Source organism: Lithobates pipiens, unplaced genomic scaffold (genome assembly GCF_037356315.1).
Source record: "Lithobates pipiens isolate NorthernLeopardFrog02 unplaced genomic scaffold, aLitPip1_a1.2 Scaffold_16, whole genome shotgun sequence".
Taxonomy (NCBI): Eukaryota; Metazoa; Chordata; class Amphibia; order Anura; family Ranidae; genus Lithobates; species Lithobates pipiens.
In genome coordinates this window covers 143,805,375-143,823,958 of record NW_027507748.1, presented here as the reverse complement: position 1 = coordinate 143,823,958, position 18,584 = coordinate 143,805,375, and the positions used below count along the sequence as shown (strand labels likewise).

The 18,584-nt window shown below is 44.5% G+C and overlaps 1 protein-coding gene across 1 annotated transcript in view; it reads left to right on the top strand.

The window, feature by feature from the left end:
• Positions 1-1,100: 1,100 nt before the first annotated feature.
• Positions 1,101-18,584, top strand: part of LOC143982121 (protein ABHD15-like) — a 75,217-nt gene continuing 57,733 nt past the window's right edge. The window contains exon 1 of the mRNA XM_077480566.1: positions 1,101-1,705. Within this exon, the coding sequence (XP_077336692.1) occupies positions 1,256-1,705 (450 nt within the window). The 5' untranslated portion in view covers positions 1,101-1,255. The remainder of the gene's footprint in view (positions 1,706-18,584) is intronic.

The window sequence follows — 18,584 nt, the reverse complement described above, 5'->3', positions numbered from 1 at the left end:
TTTTTTCCGCTGGAATTCCGCTCAAGCTTGGCGCTGGTGCTTCCTCCTTCTGAGTGGACGTTCAGGAACGTCCCTCAGAAGGAGGGGGATCGTGCCCGCACAGCGGTGCTCGTGTCACCTGGATATGGCGCATCTCCGATCGGCAGGAGGGCTCTGTGATTGGCCCTCCTGATCACATGACAGATGTGTCCAATCACAGCCGTCATGTGATGTAAATAGAAAGCCTCTAACACGGAAGTTGTCAGTGAGGAGAGGAGAGTGGATTTCTGAAGCCAGCCGGTGATCAGTGAGTATGAGCTGTTATTTATTTATTTTTTTAGCTGTTTTGTTTTTTACCGACCCAGTGTCCCCACACAATGTAAACTCACAATGTCCCCAAAACACTGTCCCCACACAGTAAAAACACCTGTCCCCCACATATGTAACAGTAAAATCACATGTCCCAATGATCATCTGCACACATATATCTGTGAACATCTGCGCACATCTGTACATGATCATTGCGTACATATGTCCGTTATCACACAAACCAGTTATTATACACTTAACAGGATTTTTTTTACCAAATTTATGACAAAATTTGATTTTATTGGATTTCTTTTAAAACAGAAAGTAGAAAATATTGTTTTTTACATTTTTTTTTTAAATTTCCGTTCTTTTTTTCCGCTTATATCGCAAAAAAATAAAAAACAAATTTGTGAATAAATACCACCAAAAGAAAGCTCTATTTGTGTGAACAAGATGATAAAAATTTCATTTGTGTACAGTGTTGCATGACCGCGCAATTCTTATTGAACGTGCGAGAGCGCTGAAAGCTGAAAATTGGCCTGGGAAGGAGAAGGGTTGAAAGTGCCCAGTACTGAAGTGGTTAAAGGGATAAAACATGGAGAAATGTGCACGCATTGCAGAGATGTACTAAATATGATTTTTTTTTTTTTTTATATTGCACTTTAACTGTAAACTCATGACGCCTGGCTTGCTCTGATGCCATTTCTAACCTCGCTCAGGCTGCATGTTTGAAGTCTTTTGTGTTTGTATCTATCTTCCTCTCCGGCACTGGGGAGTGACCGCAATAATAGGCTGTGAAGACACAGCTCCTCCGCCCACTGCTCAGAGTACACAAAACCATGCATTGCCTGAGCTGCCTGTGCTTCTCTGAGATGTGAGAGCATTTCTCAGGACTGCATTAGCACCTGTCCTGGCACCCAAGCTAAGTTCTTATCACTGTCCCAGCTGAGCTCTGACTTCTACTGCAATGCTAGAATGGGCTGCCTCTCTAGGCACTCTCCTTCTCCTAGTGTTGTGGTCCTATAAAAAGCATTTCTATCTTTATTTCCCAGCAGCTGTACCTGCAAAGACTGTGGAGGAACCGAAAGAGGACTACAAACTGATCTGCAAACCTTCTGCGCTGGCCAACTACCTGCTGAGACAGTGCAGAACTTTCTGCGCCTTTTCGAATGTCGCCTGGGTGTGGAGAACTTTCCCTAGTCTGCAGACTGTGGTGGCTGTGCTGGGACCTGTGGATAAAGGGGTGCACTTTGTCAGGGAGTTCCTGCAGCTGACAGATGATGGCTTGGTTGCCTTGGACTGGGCTGTAAAGCCTGGACACCATCAGAGGAGGAGGAGGACTTCAAGCAACTCGACTGTGCCTATTCTTCTCGTCATCCCAAACTCTGTTGGCAAGATCACCAGGAATACCAGCAAGGTAGGCGAGCTTAGTTTGCATGAATTGTTTTTGGGCTCCTGTACATGGATGCAGAGGGGCGTACGTTGTTACGAAGGTGCGTATTTTTGCACCCGGGAGTCGCAGGTGTTTTGCGTATAGTCATGGCCAGCAGCCCGTAAAAATCAGTAACAGGCTGACAGATGCTGTAACTGTATGGATGTAACCATGCATCTGACTAATATGCATACAGGGATAGATGAGCGACTCCTGATGCTCTTCTGTCCCTGTATGCATCGCATGAAACTGCTCACATGTGTGGTTCCATCCCTGCAGCTGTGGCGTCTGTCGCTGATTTGTACTGGCTGCTGTATGCAAACACCTGCGACTACCGAGTGCAAAAATACGCTCCTTCTTGATGGTGTATGGCCCTGTGTGCAGGAGTACTGAAGAATCCTTCGCCAAAATTTTATTTTTGGGTAGGGTAGAGAATGGTTAACACATAATGTTTTTGTATGGGGGTGTTTTTTTTTTTTTTTTTCTCTTTTTTTTTTTTTAAAGCCACTCTATTGGAGAGATTTTCTTCATTTCCTGTCTCAAGACACAACATAAAGCGAGGAAAGGTCTCTAACATAAGCAGTTCTTCACATCATGCCCGTAGAGCTGCGTGCTCTATATACTGTAGATCAATGCAAGCCCAATATGAGGGCACATAAAAAAAAAAACAAAAAAAAAAAAAACAGCTCTCTGTGAGCCCTGTTCACACCATACATGTGCGGTGGAGTGTGCTGCATAAACCTGCAGCAGGTATGCATTTTTAAGTAGCACAATTCACTGTATCGCATGTTACCGCAGTGTGCCACAACATTCTGAATCGCATAGTTTAAAGAGGAGCTCCAGTCGTTTTTGTGTGTGGTGTGTGTTTTATTTTTTATTTATTTATTTTTTTATTAAAAGCCATCAGCTACAAAAAGTGTAGTTGCTGACTTTTAATAAACAAACCCACACTCACCCGTCCCAAGATCCAGTGATGTGCTCACCTGAACCACCTTTTTTACCTTTCCGATGCCAGCATTTCAATCGTGGGCACCAGGCTGTGGCAGTTTGCGGCTTCACAGCCAGGTGCACACTGCGCGAGTCGTTTTGCGCCTGCTAAATGGTCCGGTAGTATTCTGGGATCTGTGGGGTGTCCCAGGCGTCTGCCGGGAGAAAAGAGGGAGGGAAGGGGGAAAGAACTTCCGCTCAGATCTACTAGGTGATCCGAGCAGAAGTGGGAGTGGGTGCTTGTCAAAACTAGGTACCCCCCACCCCAAAAATAATTGCATGCCGAATCTGGCATTGGAGAGGGGGGGGGGGGGGAGGAGTGCTTAAAGCGAAACTTTCCCTTTTGGATGGAGCTCCGCTTTTAATGATGTGTTATTTTGTGACCCTTCAACAAAGGTAAAAAAAAAAAATTGTGATGTGTTGTAACACTGTATCTCACTGCACATATACCAGAGTGTGTGTAGGCTGGGGTGAACAAGAGAAATCTTCCCTTCTCATCAAAATAAGTGTCCCCTTTGGAGGTTGACTCTTCCTTTACCTGTTCTGTGATCCAAAATTTTTCCTTACTTACTGTTTAGGGAACAATGGTCACTAGTAAAAACGGAGAGGTGAGTCTCTCCAGTGGAGAGGCAGTAAAGACCTGACAGGGGTTCTAATCCTCGCTTTGAGCCTTGTCACGCTGGTGTGTTGCCCTAACCCAGGGATATGCAATTAGTGGACTTCCAGCTGTTGCAGAACTACAAGTTCCATGAGGCATATCAAGACCCTTACAGCCCACAAGCATGACACCCAGAGGCAGAGGCATGATGGGACTTGTAGTTTTGCAACAGCTGGAGGTTCGCTAATTGCTTATCCCTGCTAACCCCACATTAAAACATGTAACCTCAATGCATATGTGTAGTAGCTGGCAATTCACCTGCAGTGTCGTGGTGTAATGCACTGCCAAATACTGCAGGTGTGGTTTCTAGCTGTGTGTGCAAATATTACTAGCCCATTTAAAATGAATGGGCTGCCTTAAAGTAGCATGCCATGGCGCATGACAAAATGCGTCTTAATGCAACGCATAGTGTAAATGAGCCTCGCTTTATCTAAAAAAAAAATATGGATTTAGAACTCTCTAATGCTGCTTGAAGGCTAAACTAACTTATGGATAAGGGCCAACCCATCTGCACTGAAAATGATAAAACCATTAATCAGCAGACAAATAAGTCACTTTTCAGAATATGGTAGCTGGTTGTTACAGAAATATACTGCAGCTCTTTGTGAAGTGTGCATGACTATAAGAAAATTTTAGGCAATTCAGACTGTCATTTAAAGGTGTCCATAAAATTTCTGGTTACAAGTATGGTGGCATGCCTGGTGGACACAATGTTACTTGTCTTTGTCTAATAAGGTAAGCTGTCTTCGCAATAATTTCATTCTGTTGTGATCCAGAATGATGGCCAGGTAGCGTCCCTATTAAATTTGTATAAGGGCTCATTCACATCATGTCAACTGAACTATGTTGATTTACATAGATCACCACAAGGGCACATAGAAAACATGTTTCTATGTGTCCTGTTTACACCATACAAGTGTGATGCAGTGCACTGCATTGTCCAAAATGCCCTCCCCTCCCCCTGCATCTAAAATCAACGCAGTTGCACTCCACCTGCGCACCTGTATTATTTATTCAGAGCAATCTGTTAACCCCTAGGTGCCGACGGCATGCAAATACACAGGCTCTCAGTGGGTGGACCTTGGCCCAGAGAGGGCGCATATTTGCATACCAATTGGCTTCTTGTGACTTGGCGGTGTTTCCGACCATGTGACAGCCAATCATGGGGGTCATAAACCCCACCTCCTGGCATCTAAAATCCCTCAAAGGGCCGGGCGGTGCAAAAGGGTTAATGAATAAAACACAAGTCCCGTCTGCCACCACATAAAATATGTGCATTTTATTTTTTCTCCTTTTTAAAGGTAAATCGAAAAGCAACTTTTATTTTTTCATTTTGGACACACTTAGAGGAGGGTAAAACTTCCTGTCCACTTTTTTTGCCATGTGTCTCATTAGGGAGATTTCCTTCTACTTGCTGTCCTCTCAATTCTACAGAAAGTTAGAGGCTATTTTTCAAATGTGAAGGAAATAGTGTGCATACAAAGCACCTAAGAGCGATTGAGAACCTGGTACCAAAAGAAAAGTATATCTGCAATCTTGCCTACAAGCGTGGACTGTGCTGGACGTTGTAGTTCCATTCCCTTTCCATGCTTCCCATCACTATGATAATGCTGCAGGCCTTAGTGCAGTGGTCCCGAAACTTTACCCCACAGGCAGGATGTGGCCCTTGCTTGCCTCTAACAACCTTTTGGAACTGCATTCCTCTCAACCATTTCGCCCACTGACGCCAACAATGGGGCACTATACTATCTACTGATACCAACAATGGGGCACAGTTTCTCCCCCTTAAGTTAACAATGGCGCACTACTTGTCCTATTGATACCCAACATGGGGTACTATTTCTTGCATTGACCCCAACCACGGTGCACTATTCCTCTCACTTACACCAATGATGGGGTGTTCCTTCAGCTGGCACCAGCGATGGGGCTCTTTGTCTTCCGCTGGCACCAGCGATGGGGCGCTATTCCTGCACTCACTAGCCACAAACACTAGGCCATTTTTTATTTTTACTCCCACTGTTTACCATACCTGGGGTATTGTTTACTTGCATGGACCACCACAGTCTGGCTGAATATTTTCTTACTGACACAGACGATGGGGTACTATTCCATACCATACTTTTTACTGACACCAATGATGGAACACTATACTTTACTTTCTATTGACACCAGCCATTGGGTGCTATGCCTCCACTCACTAGCCACAAACACTAAGCCATTTATTTACTCCCGCTGTTACCAAACCTGGAGCACTGTTTACTTCCACTGACTACAGTCCTGGCTGAATACCTTCTACTGACACCAACGATGGGGCACCATTGTTTCTACTGACGCCAGCCGCAGTCTGGCTGCCCTAAAGGTCTGAAGGAGTGTGTACTGGCACTTTGTTTAGAACGTTTGGGTACCCCTGGATTAGTGGAATGCAGCCAAAAATGACATTGATGTGCTACATCATCTCGTACTAGTGATCCAGCACTTAGATATGTTGCATGTTAGAGGGTGGGGATATTTGTGTGCAGAACACACTGGCTAAATTTGAAGATAATAAGCAGCTGTTAGCTACTTGCATCATTTAGCACTGCCTTATTAACGTTAAACATAGTAGTTAAGTGTTGATAAGTATTAGTTTGTGGTCTGTTTTCAGTAATGAATTCATGGTGTGGCCTTAAATGAGAAAATTTTAGGTCTGGATTTACTATACACACCTCAGGCAAAGAGGAGCTAAGAATTAACACAACCTGTTATGTTTCCAGACTGTACTAATCTTGCAGCTTTTAACGAGATAAAGTATAATTAGAGTCGCTGGTTATGTGGTTAGAAAAAAAGAGAGATTTGCTGCATCATTTTACATGCAAAGAGTGTCTGTCATCAGTTTTCAGCTCACATATTTGTTTAAAGCATAACTCTGGGGAAAAAACCTTGTTTCCATGTACTTGTTGCTGATCTCCTAACTTCACCAAGTATGCTATCCATGTTCTTCTGAGCTCTGTAGTTCCTCTGTAGTAGCCTGCTGATCTGGCTGAAAAAAATACGTTATTGCCCTGTGGTTTCCTGTTTGTAAGACCGATGGCTGCTAGACCGCCAGCCAGCGGTCTTGGCACTTCCTACCAGTAGTTCTGTAGAGCAAGCAGGGAGGAAATAGAAATGTGCTCTGTGCCTCGATCCCACCCTGTTGTGTGACGATAGCGAATTCATTTTCGCTATGGTCACACTACAGTTTCTTCCCACCAATCAGGAGACGGGTCTGTGAGACCTGTTTCCCGATTGGCCAAAGTGCCAGGCGATCCTATTGGATGCCTAGCTCTTTAGCGGAAGAGGAGACACACAAGGGAGGAAGCCTGAGGAGAGGACGCTCGAGCCACTGCAGGAGAGGCAGAGGACAACCCCGCCACTGCAGGAGAGGCGAAGAGCCCGCCACACAGCGGGTAAGTGCCGCTGGACCACCCGCGGGTGGTCAGTGCCGTGCCACCTGGTGGCGGGGGGGGGGGGGGGGGGTTGATGCATGTTTGAGTGAGGGGTGTGAGTTATAATGAAGTGGGCTTGTTCTCAAACTATGTAGATTTAAGTATTAATCTGAAAAGAGACGCTGGGCTAATTTGAAAAAGATGAAAGAAATTAATACGTATTAGCGTTGTCCATATTAACCAATATTTTCCTTTTTTTTTTTTTTGGAACTTTTTACAATCAATTTCAGAAATTACGACAACTTGAACCTAACTGGTTGCTGTGAACGACATGCACACCTATTGACAGATTTCAGGGTGACTGTTGAGGAAGGACTTTGGTGCTTATTCCTTTTTTATGCAGACTTTACGTGATTTGTATTGAATTTGTGACATTCCAGGAAAAGTTTAGCACTTACATACGCATCAAGAATGTGCACAATGGTGTCAGCTGAGTGGTACATCAGTCATAAATTTTACGGGCAGACAAAACAATCATTGAGAATCCAAAAAGCTTTAAGGGCTGATAGTTCACATGAAGAAATAATAACATTGGGAACTAATAATATGAAGAAAAATCGTAACTTCCAAATAGCAGGAACATTTCACGGTGATCTAGAGCAGTTGAGATACTTGATGGGTATTATTTCGTTCTAACATGCACAATTTATAAAAATCATTGGTATCATCACATTGTTCATTGGAATACATATAATTGAAGTGCAACTCGTATAGTACCATTTCCAAGATGTGTTCACATGTCAAATGGCTACATTGTGATCAAATTGCCCTTGCCATTTTTTTGATACAGCTGCTCAGGTTGAGTACAAGCTTTATTTGGTAGTCAGTCCTGTTTTTATGCCTCCCATAAAGATAGAACCAGAAAAAGTATTTGACTCAGATATCGCCAGAAAATGTGGTGGTTCATGGTCTTACACAACATCCACATTTTAAAGTGGGTCATTCTATGTAAGTGTAGCAAAGTCTTGGGCCCCCTGAAGCCCAATGGTGACCTCCAGAGTTAGGGAAAGCTGACATCCTTCAGTGTAGAGTGGGTTACAAGGCATGGTGAGTGTAATGCTAGATGAATAGGTGGATGCCAGACACTCTTTGAATGCAAAGAGATTTATTGTCTCTTAAACAGAACTGTGGGAGAGAGGGTTAGGGCTAGGGCACCCTTAGGTAGATGAAATATTAATTGCCAGACTCTGAGACTTCTATAGGTAGACAGCTATACAGGTGAAGGCCTCCAGCCAGACAACACTTCTGTATAGGTAGGATCGCTGTCTCCTATGGCAACAATCTCGTAGCTGTTACTAATGGTAAAGGTATTCAACTATCTGCAACATGAACAGTTCTCTTTACCCCCACGCTCACTCTTTGTGGGTCTTCCCAGTCTCTCTCACTGGACTTCAGATCCACTAGCCACTGGATCCCCTGAGATCTTTCACTGTAGCACTAATTATCTTCCTCAAGCGTCACCGCCGCTTCACTGCTGGGTCCCTGGCTTGGCACTCACAGATACTCCTCAAGCTTCACCCCTGCTTGGCACTTCTGGGTCCCTTACTTGCTGATGCATTCCCCATTCTTCACCGTCCCCCGTTGGTGAGAAGTCTGCTCTGGTACTGGCCTCAGCTTACTCACAATGGTCTCTGGTAGCAAGGTGGATGGTCCCTTTTGTGGCAACTGCTTCCCCCTCTACCTCCCGATCACGACTGGTTCTCCGGCAGGCAGAACCATTACTTCTGGCTGGACTACAAGCCTGCAGTCCACACCCTGCACTACTTCTGGATAAGCTCCCAGATGTCCCCAGGATTGGCCTTAGGTTTCTGGCCTATCAGCCCGGGGCAATACGACACACATCCACCCAGACAGCTGTCCAGGTGGCACAGAACCCCGATCACCTGACTCCAGCCAAATAAATAGGCTCTCCCAGCAGGCCAAGGGACCCAAGAAAATCCCTGCCAATTGGCTTAGACACCCCATCCATTCATTATCTGCTCATGCAATGCCCTTGCTTTATCTAAAGTCACCAGACACCCAGCCATCTAGTGACAAAAAAGAGAAGTGCAGCAATTTCAGAATTGGGGCAAAATCAATTGACCTCCTAACCATTGGCCGAGTCAACTATCATTTGGAAAATGTAATAGCAACCCTGCCTAAACATCAGGGTGCTACATCGGATAAGGTGCGGCAGACTGTGATTTCCCTGCTACGTCTTTACAGATTTACAGGACCACAGTACTTTCCTTCAAGTGGCAATTTGCCAGACTTGCCTTTTTAATTTGGCATGTGACGTCAGCTGTGGAGCTTAATTGTCCTCCATCTTTTTCCATACAGAGCTGTGTATTGTATGTGTAGAGGTTTTTTTTTTTACAAACGTGGAATGTGTTCGGGTACGAGCCATACCATTTCATAACCCTACAGTGACTAAGGAACACGCATAACCGCTAAGAAGCATAGGCTCATTTATGACCAACTAATAAACCAATACCTTGATATCTTTCCACCCCCACCCCAAAAAAAACCCCAAAGAAGCTGATTAAGTTGGAAATATTTATTGAACATTTCAAAAGTACAACTTTCCAAATGTAACCAAACAATGCCAGTCACAGTATACCATGAGCACCCATAAATATAAACTCACATAATCTAAGAGGCCTGTCCTTGCCATCAGGGCCATACAGGCATTAGACTGACCCCGGAATTTAACTTGAGGGCATAGAATATAAAGCAATATCAACTGCTGGCAAGGTTGAAACCACCACATGCAAGTCAGTGGTACAGTGACGAGCGCCCCACCGCAGCCAGCACCTGCTCGACACCAAATTGTAGGCCGAGGTGAACCTATTTAGGCCAATCATTTAACTTGACTCCAGCAGGTCTTAATAAATACTGTTATCTCCCTCAAGACCCCGGCGGCAGACAACAATGCTACCAATCCTGTGGACAAATTTGAAAACCTAGGCATTCACCATGTGCTGAAACAGCTCCAAACAAGAACAAAGTACGTGAGCTAAAACCAGAAAAGGGGGAACAATGTTGGACCAATTGATAAGTAAAACTGGCACAACACAGAGCAATACCATGCCTAATAGAGGAGGTGGAATCTACAGGCCGGTAATGCCCTACATTGTTACCCCATACATGAATGATAAGAATGAAGGGGCCTAAAACAAATTGTCTCAGGTAATACCAGCAGCCAGTGTAGGCCATGAAAACTCTTACAAGGAATTCTGCCAACTGCAAACGAAAATTCTCCCACAGTATCAAAATTCGGCATGGTAAGAGGCCCAATAAACAAAGGAGTTAACGATGATCCAAAGTAATTCTGGGTAGAGACATGAAATCGGAACAAAAGGGGGGGACGAACATATAGCAGAAATTATAATGAGTCCTATCTACCTAAAAGCCATCTTTGCCATGTGAAAAAACCCACCCCATGGGCAGCTATGACTGCGCCAATGGGGAAAAGAGTACATGGGAAAAATCATGAGGAGGCAAGACCAGCTGGGAAAAAGGAAAAGGTGCAAAAATTCTGATTAGTTGAGGTTGGAAGAATAAGCGAGAGATAAAAACAAAGGGTTCTGTGATCAGCACATCCTCTGAATTACCATAAACTGGGCGTTTGTCCTTGGCAGTAAGTTCACTAACCCTAAAGGTGCCAAAGAATGTCCAAGAAAAGGTAACTTGAAACAAGAGCCCTAAATGCAAAAACAGACAGAGGGCAAAATGGAGAGGATGTCAGTTAAGTTGTTCCGAAAATAAGGGAAGCAAGTCAGATGTTTCCAACCATTTTCCTTCAAAATCCTCTGAATAAGAAAACTTTGATGTCCTCCAAGCTGAATAGTCTGAACCAAACAATACAGCAGAGGGAGTGGTACCCACTGTCGAACCAGCCACAACTATATCCTGCAGATAGAGGAGGTAGGAGAAAAGATCCAGGTGCCTGACCCCCAGGGGTAAAGGTGGATATCATCCACAGGTGGAGGCACCCATTTGTCCGAAAGTTGCCGACAGGTTACTTGGGAGGTCTGGGAGGGGAGGCATGGATGGGGAGCAACATGAGTCAGAGACTACACAAGAAAGGAAGGACAAGGAAGACCCACAGCAATTAACTACATCGGAAACCACACAGTCAACTGAAGACATCCAAGCACTAGAAAAAGCAACAGGGAGAACAAAGGTGGAGAGCATGCAGATAGGCAGTTAGAGCCCTTACCTATTATGGTCAAATGGCTAACAGCAAAATGGTAAACAACAAATAGCTGGGCCAATGAGGCCGGCCAAGGTTCAGCAGACCAGTCATCCTGGAATAAAATGTCAAAGCTACAGGAGCTGAATGCAGACCTAAAAAAAAAAAAAAAACTCTAGCTGTGTGTTTGACAATTCCTCCATTCATCAAAGAAGGACCATTAGAGGAGTGCAAGAAAGACAACCGCGCTTCCAAGTCATTACACATAGGAGCTGATAATTGGTATGTAATGATGTGTATCTGATATACATATCATAGACGCCCACAGAAGGCACTGCCCATCAGAAGTATGTGGAAACAAGATGGCCCAAAAAGGTTGCAGCTGCTACAGCCATATCTTTCTAGAGTCCCTTGTGAATTTAACCAAGGAAGCAGCTAACCCGAGCAGGTCGGCAGACCATCCCCACAATGTCAATCTCAATACCCAAAAGGACAGAAGGTGGGCAGGACCTTCAATGTTGTTGGGATGGAACCGTCAGTGTACAGGAAGGAAGCGAAAGGCAGATTCAATGTCGGCCTTCACCAGAGGGGTAGAAGCACCAGAGAACTTTGGCAAAGAACGTGCTCAAAAGTGGACTATTGGTCCCAAGAATTCTCTTGATCAATACCACCATTAACTGACAAGCCTGCAGGGAAAGAAAGTGTTCTATAATTTGAGGGGAAAAAAATAAAAATTATTAAAAAAAATGTATATTTTGTTACCACACCATGAGGAAACTTGAAGGAGTGTTAGGGGTGGAGGAAAGGGATCCAAAACCCCCAATTAAGTCCCGACTGTAAAGCTCCATGCACACGATCAGAAATTCTGCCAGCAAAAGTGGGATGTGAGCTTTTGGTCAGAAATTCCGACTGTGTGTATGCTCCATCGGCCTTTTGCTGGCAGAATTCTAGCCAGCAAAAGATTGAGAGCAGATTCTCTATTTTTTGGTCGGAAAAAATTTCTGATCGTCTGTACAAATTCCTACGCATGCTCGGAAGCATTGAACTTTGTTTTCTCGGCTCGTCGTAGTGTTGTACGTCACTGCGTTCTTGACGTTCGAAAGTTCAGAGAACTTTTGTGTGGCCGTGTGTATGCAAGCCAAGCTTGAGCGGAATTCTGTCGGAAAAAACTTGGATGGTGCACAGGGCATAAGATTCAAGCCTCCCTACTGAGAGGGTATTGGTCTAGCCAGTGCAACATCCTTGACTTTTACTGACATCCTTTTGTCTTAAATGGGTTGAACTTGTAACCTGGTTTGGTAGGTGGTGTATTCCCTATTCAGAAAGTCGACTTCTGGGTGGGCACCACCACCAAAGGAAAAGTCATGCGCACGCAGTGGCTCTCATTAAACAGTCAACAGTTGCCTATTGGTATACCATTGACGATCTGTGTATGTGACTGAAAAGAAGTTGGCCTGTGCTGGCACATGAGTAATAATCGTATGCAGAGTAAGTCGGCACTAGAGTGAATAAAGTTGGCAGCTACCAACGCAGGTCAATATGCATTAACTATAGACATTTCGGCAGTCAAAACCGAGTTATTTCCAGGCAGTCAAAAAGTGGGTATCAAAAATTAAATAGCACAGCCTTCCATATATTTTGTAGACCTCCTCCCAACTGAGATCCATCAAACTGAATAGGAAGGGACTAATTATGTAAATGTATTTTTATTTATTTTTTCAGAGAAATGCATAGGCAAAGAAACCTTGCAGTCAGTTCCTAACAATACAAGGAAGCTGCTAAGATTTTCACCCTCGGTATTCACCAATATCTTTCTATATATCAACTGTCTATCAAAAAGCATCAGCACATCAGTGAACTCACTGTGTCATTTTTTAAAATGCCTTTATTCAATCCCCTGTACTAAGTGCAAATCGATGGAGGGGGGGGAAATCTATTTTATAGAGGGCCACACAGGTGAAAACCAGACCCTGGGGATGGGATGGGAGCCACAGCTGGTGTGACAGCCAATAAAGTAAACATGAGATTTGACTGGACTGCTGCACAAATGCATCAGTGGCCCTAAAACAGCTACATTTGCATTTGACTTATCTTGGACCACCCCATAATTCTACTTACCCAATGGAGTAGGAGGACTGATGATTGCTTGCAGGAAGGAGAGTCTGACACACAGGGTCAACTCCTGGACTCCAGAGGTTGTGCCGGGACATGCACGGTTAATAAGGAGTCTCCTACCTCAAGTGACACAGAAGCCCTGTCAGAATCTGAGGCATGTCACTTGGGGAGGCTGTAACACTGAAATCGCATATCACTGGAGAGCTGGCTGGCATGCAGGCTGAGGCAGGGATGAAAAGAGTTAATAGGTGCCTCCTGCAGTATTAAACCTGATCTCTGGCACATGTGGTGAGAGGCACTGAGTGAAATGCTGGAGCGGATGAGCTGATGGGATACATCAGTTCCTGCCCTGTAGGGCACAGGGAACTTGGTCTCTCTTACAGAATCCAGGGAGTGAGATGCCAAGGTCCAAGGTTTGAGGTCCATTCACATGTGATGGCAGTGCTTTGGGAATCCTAGGATGGGGAAGGTGGTGTCCATTAATTGAGGCAGATGCTGTATTAAGTCTTCACAGGTTGTGGGCAGAGGAGTGAATGGTGAAAGTAGACGAGGAGCCAGTAGCTATGGTGAAGGGCCCCGTCCCATGCAGGAATGGGCATAGGGGAAGGCCGCTGGGTGTAGAGGAGACACCTTCTGGTCAGAGCAGCAGACACTCTGGTGTGGGTAGCAACAGGGGTCCATGAATGATAGAAGAGGTCAGTTGGATGTGCCTCAGCATAGCCTTTTCCTAGAGTTTAGGTTAAATCCAGTCACCTCAGGTCTTGTAGCCAGTCCTAAGGGAGCTACTTAACTTCCCCTTTTTAGGTTCACACCCACAGTGATGCCATGCTTCCAGCAGTCAAGGCTCCCTTTCCCTAAAGGCGGTTCAAGGGGCCTTCATTCTTTGTTAAAATTAAATGGTGATCGTTTTCAGTTAGTATTACAGTATGGGAAACTGAAATGTAAAAAACCCAAGGGCAATGCTATTATCTCTAGTCGTGTTTTATTTGCAGCTCATTGCATTTTAGATATCTTTTCAAGGCAGATGGATGATCATTCAGTGCAGACAGACTAGTCACAAAAGCCAGGAACAGTCTGTATTAGTCTTTAGAATCTTACAGTTTATACACATTACATAATGTATACATAGTCCTATTCAGCACACAACTTGTTTTAAATGGACCTGTCATTATTTCATAAACATACATTTTTAAAAGTATGTCTTAGCCGCATTTATCATAGATTCTGAAACGCATGGAGCTGCCTGCTTCTGAAGGCATTTTTCTCCGTATACATAAACACGTATTTCCCTATTTAAAGTGGAGTTCCACCGAAAAAGTGGAACTTTCGCTCATTTGTCTCCTCTTCCTCCTCCGGTGCCACAATTGGCACCTTTCGTGGGGGACAGGATACCTGTTCCCACTTCTGGGAGTCCGGGCCGCAGCCCGTGACATCACCTTCGGACTCCCTCCTCCTCTCCCTGTCGCCGGGCTAGTAGCAGAGAGAAGCGGAGCCTCGCAAATTCGCAGTAGGGTTCCCGCCGTGAAGCCATAAGGCTACACTGTCGGGTACCCTTACCCACAATGGCGGTGGCAGTATCCAACAGCTGATGGAAACATCAGCTGCGGTGCCGACATTGAGGGACTCAGGACATGTAAGTGTCCTATTTTTAAAAGCCTGCAGCTGCAGTATGTGAAGCTGATGGCTTTTAACTTTTTTTTATTTTTTTTGGGTGGAACACCACTTTAAATGGGGCAAAATACTGTTATGTTGTGCAAGGTGCATTGACCCATTTTGCTTTACTATTGTCCATGAAAGCATCACTAGAAATCATTGTGGCTTCTAGCAGCACCACGTGGAGGTGAAAATGTTAAGTAGAATTTCAAATTCTTCCAACCTACTATTTATTTTAACCTGCATAAACCCCCCCCCCCTCTCCCAGCAGGCTTGAGGCCTCTGCAGATTCCTTTGTAGCTCTAGCCAAGGCAGCAGTAATGTAAGTATTTGTATTGGATAAATTTATCACTCAATTCATTTTGTCATCCTCTGCACATTACGGCTTAAAGTGTAAGTCCACCCTAACACTAAAATACCTGCACCTACAGACATCCATGATCTAGCACTAACCTATCTAGCCCTGTAAAAAAAAAAAAAAAAATTGGTATACATTTTTTATTTTTTTGCCAATCTGATCCAGTCTCCAGTGGTGGAAGCTCTTCAGAGGACACGGCCCACAACGGCTGTGAAATGAATAGGGAGTGACTTCACCCATAAAGTTACTATGGGGCTTCTTTTGTTGGATGTGTCCTTTGCACCCGCCTCCATGACGAAGCCACAGCTGACAGCTCAGCGTGGGATCAGTTGGATTGGCTTCAGAAAAGGTATGTGTACTGGTTTCTTCTTTACAGGGCTAGATAGGTTACTGTTGAATCATGGATGTCTGTAGATGCAGGGATTTTAGTGTTAGGATGGACTTCTAATTTTAAGCTGGTCATACATAGAACAATTTTGTTTGGAAAAATATTTTTGAAAGAATATAAATAAAGATATATAAATTAATTTTTTCCCACTGCGAGAAAGTTGTATTGTACTGCATATGTAGCAACCTCCGGTGTGTTCTACAAGTATTGGTAGAATAGGTAAAAATATATTCTGGCCAGGAATAAAAAAAAAAAAAGTCATTAAATTGGGTCAGGGTTTTCAGGAACCAGGGCTGGATGACTCATCTTGGCGGCTCTCTGGTGTCTTGAAGGTTGTAAAACTAGAGGGTGAGGGCTAGGAGGGGCTTCCCTAAATACTGGTGGGGCCCCAGCCAATCCCCATGGGTCTTGCCAGCAGCGCAGTCGGGTGAAAGGTGGAGATGCAGTGTTAAAGAGGCTGTTATGGCCCTGAGGGGTACCCCCTAGCCCCCTAATTTTTGGAGGGGGGGGGTTCTGCCTTGGGCCAGTTCTCGGGTGCTGGAAGAATCCTGCCAAAGACACAAAGGAGGAAACTTTCCTGGAGGCATGGGGGCAAAGAGTGGACAGAGTGAGTAGTGCAATACTGATGGGGACTAACAAAGTCTCCCTTGAAGACAGCAGTGGGTCTTCTTCTTCTCCTCCTCCTCCTCCTCCTCCTCCGGTGGGCTGGTGAATTTGGGGAGACTGGTTTAGAGAGGCAGCCAGGTGGGCTGGCATTGCCTGAAGAAGTGGAACTGGGATCAGCTGTCATAAGGGGAAGCAGAAGGAAAGATCACATGCAGTTCACTTCATACGTGCTGCTGTTAAGGGACTGTGAGTTCCTGTCTGTAATGGGTTGCTACTGAACTGACAAGGAGTCTGTCAAGTTCCCTCAGGAGTGAACCAGCAGAAGCTGTGTAAAGTAGAGCAAGTGTGTGCTGGAGGAAAAGTTGAAGTTGTACATGGGAAGTTTGTCCCTGAAGTTCTCGTTAGTCAAGTGGGCATCCTAAAAAAAAAAAAAAACCCTTACCCCATCCAAGTTTTTAACCCGCTTATAAAACAACAAAAACCAAAGATACGGACTGTTTTCTGAGTACTTTGTAGCTGAAGATTCTGTGTGCCTGGCTGTGCAGGAGTGAGGGATTCCTGTTCATCTGCAGCCGCTATGTGGTACACGTATGTGCATCTCTAACTCAATGTGCAGATTAAAACGTTGGCATGGCAATTGAACAAAATGTTCCAGTGTTCTTATACACAATTTGTTGACTCCTTAATGATGCTGTCAAATGTTCTGAATGTATGGCCAGCTTGTTCTGCCCTCTTCACATCATTTTTGGTTGGAACGCCTAATACACTCCTGGTGTTGCCTCACTGTTTGGCTTCCTACCCTTTTTACTGTAGATGTGACTTTTTATGGTCTGCTGTCAGCTTATTTAAGCCTCCATTAAATACTAATTAGCCTTTCTATTTATAGCTAAATAGTTCTTGCATTCTCAGTACAGGTTTAAACTACAGGATTAATTCTGATTTTGTTGGTTGTTTATTTACTTTAACATATATTAAATTACCAATATTTGTAACATATACTATACTGTATATGGGGCTTTTTATTTTTTTTATTTTTTCTGAGAATAGGTGCAGGAACTTCCCCCGCCCATCTGAGTCACCCCTTGTCTCTGCCCCCTACTCACCTCTGACCACCGATCCTTGATTCCACTCCCTACCCACCTACCAGTACTGACCCTTTTAGAGAATACAGAACCGAGTATCGTTTTATGGTGCTAAATCATTTGAATGGAACATGTTGATAAAAAGAAAAGCAGTAAAATGGATCCCCTGCAGTCAGCAACAATAGAATCCCAGCAATAGATCCCCACACAACAATAGACTCTCCCAGCAACAATAGACTCCACCACAGCAACAATAGATTATAGATTCCCTGCAGCAACAGTGAACTACCCACAACAAAATATCCACCCAAGCACATTAGACCCCCCCTCCCCCAGCAGCAACCATAGATCTCCCAGCAGCCAGCATCTATAGATCCTCCAGCAGCCAGTAAAAATAGACCCCTCCCAGCAACAATAGATTCTCCATCAGCAAAAATAGACCCTCACACAAAATCCAATCCCCAACAGTGACAATAGATCCCCCAGCAGCCAACATAAATAGACCCTCCAGCACACCCCACACCCCACACCCCATGCTATTACATACATTCAGTGCTGCATTCCCCCTGGTACCTGTTGAAAAAAAGCCCTGACTGTATATTCTAAATATGAAAAATAAGAGGTTAAACGATACAGATCTTTCTTTACCTTTTAGGCTATTGACATTTATGGAGGGAGGATTTTCCAATGGAGTGCACAGAGGAGACTGTATACAGTGTGCGATATGTAAAACATTTATATACAGTATTTCACAAAAGTGAGTACACCCCTCATATTTTATCTTTTCGTGTGACAACACTGAAGAAATTACACTTTGCTACAATGTAAAATAGTGAGTGTACAGCTTGTATAACAGTGTAAATTTGCTGTCCCCTCAAAATAACTCAACACGGCCATTAATGTCTAAACCACTGGCAACAAAAGTGAGTACACACCTAAGTGAAAATGTCAAAATTGGGCCCAAAGTGTCAATATTTAGTGTGGCCACCATTATTTTCCAGCACCGCCTTAACCCTCTTGGGCATGGAGTTCACCAGAGCTTTACAGGTTGCCACTGGAGTCCTCTTCCACTCCTCCATGACGACATCACGGAGCTGGTGGACGTTGGAGACCTTGCACTCCTCCACCTTCTGTTTTGAGGATGCCCCACAGAAGCTCAATAGGGTTTAGGTCTGGAGACTTGCTTGGCCAGTCCATCCCCTTTTTACCCTCAGCTTCTTTCGCGAGGCATTGGTCATCTTGGCGTTGTGTTTGGGGTTGTTATCATGTTGGAATACTGCCCTGTGGCCCACTCTCCGAAGGGAGGGGATCATGCTCTGCTTCTGTATGTCACAGTACACGTTGCCATTTATGGTTCTCCCAATGAACTGTAGCTCCCT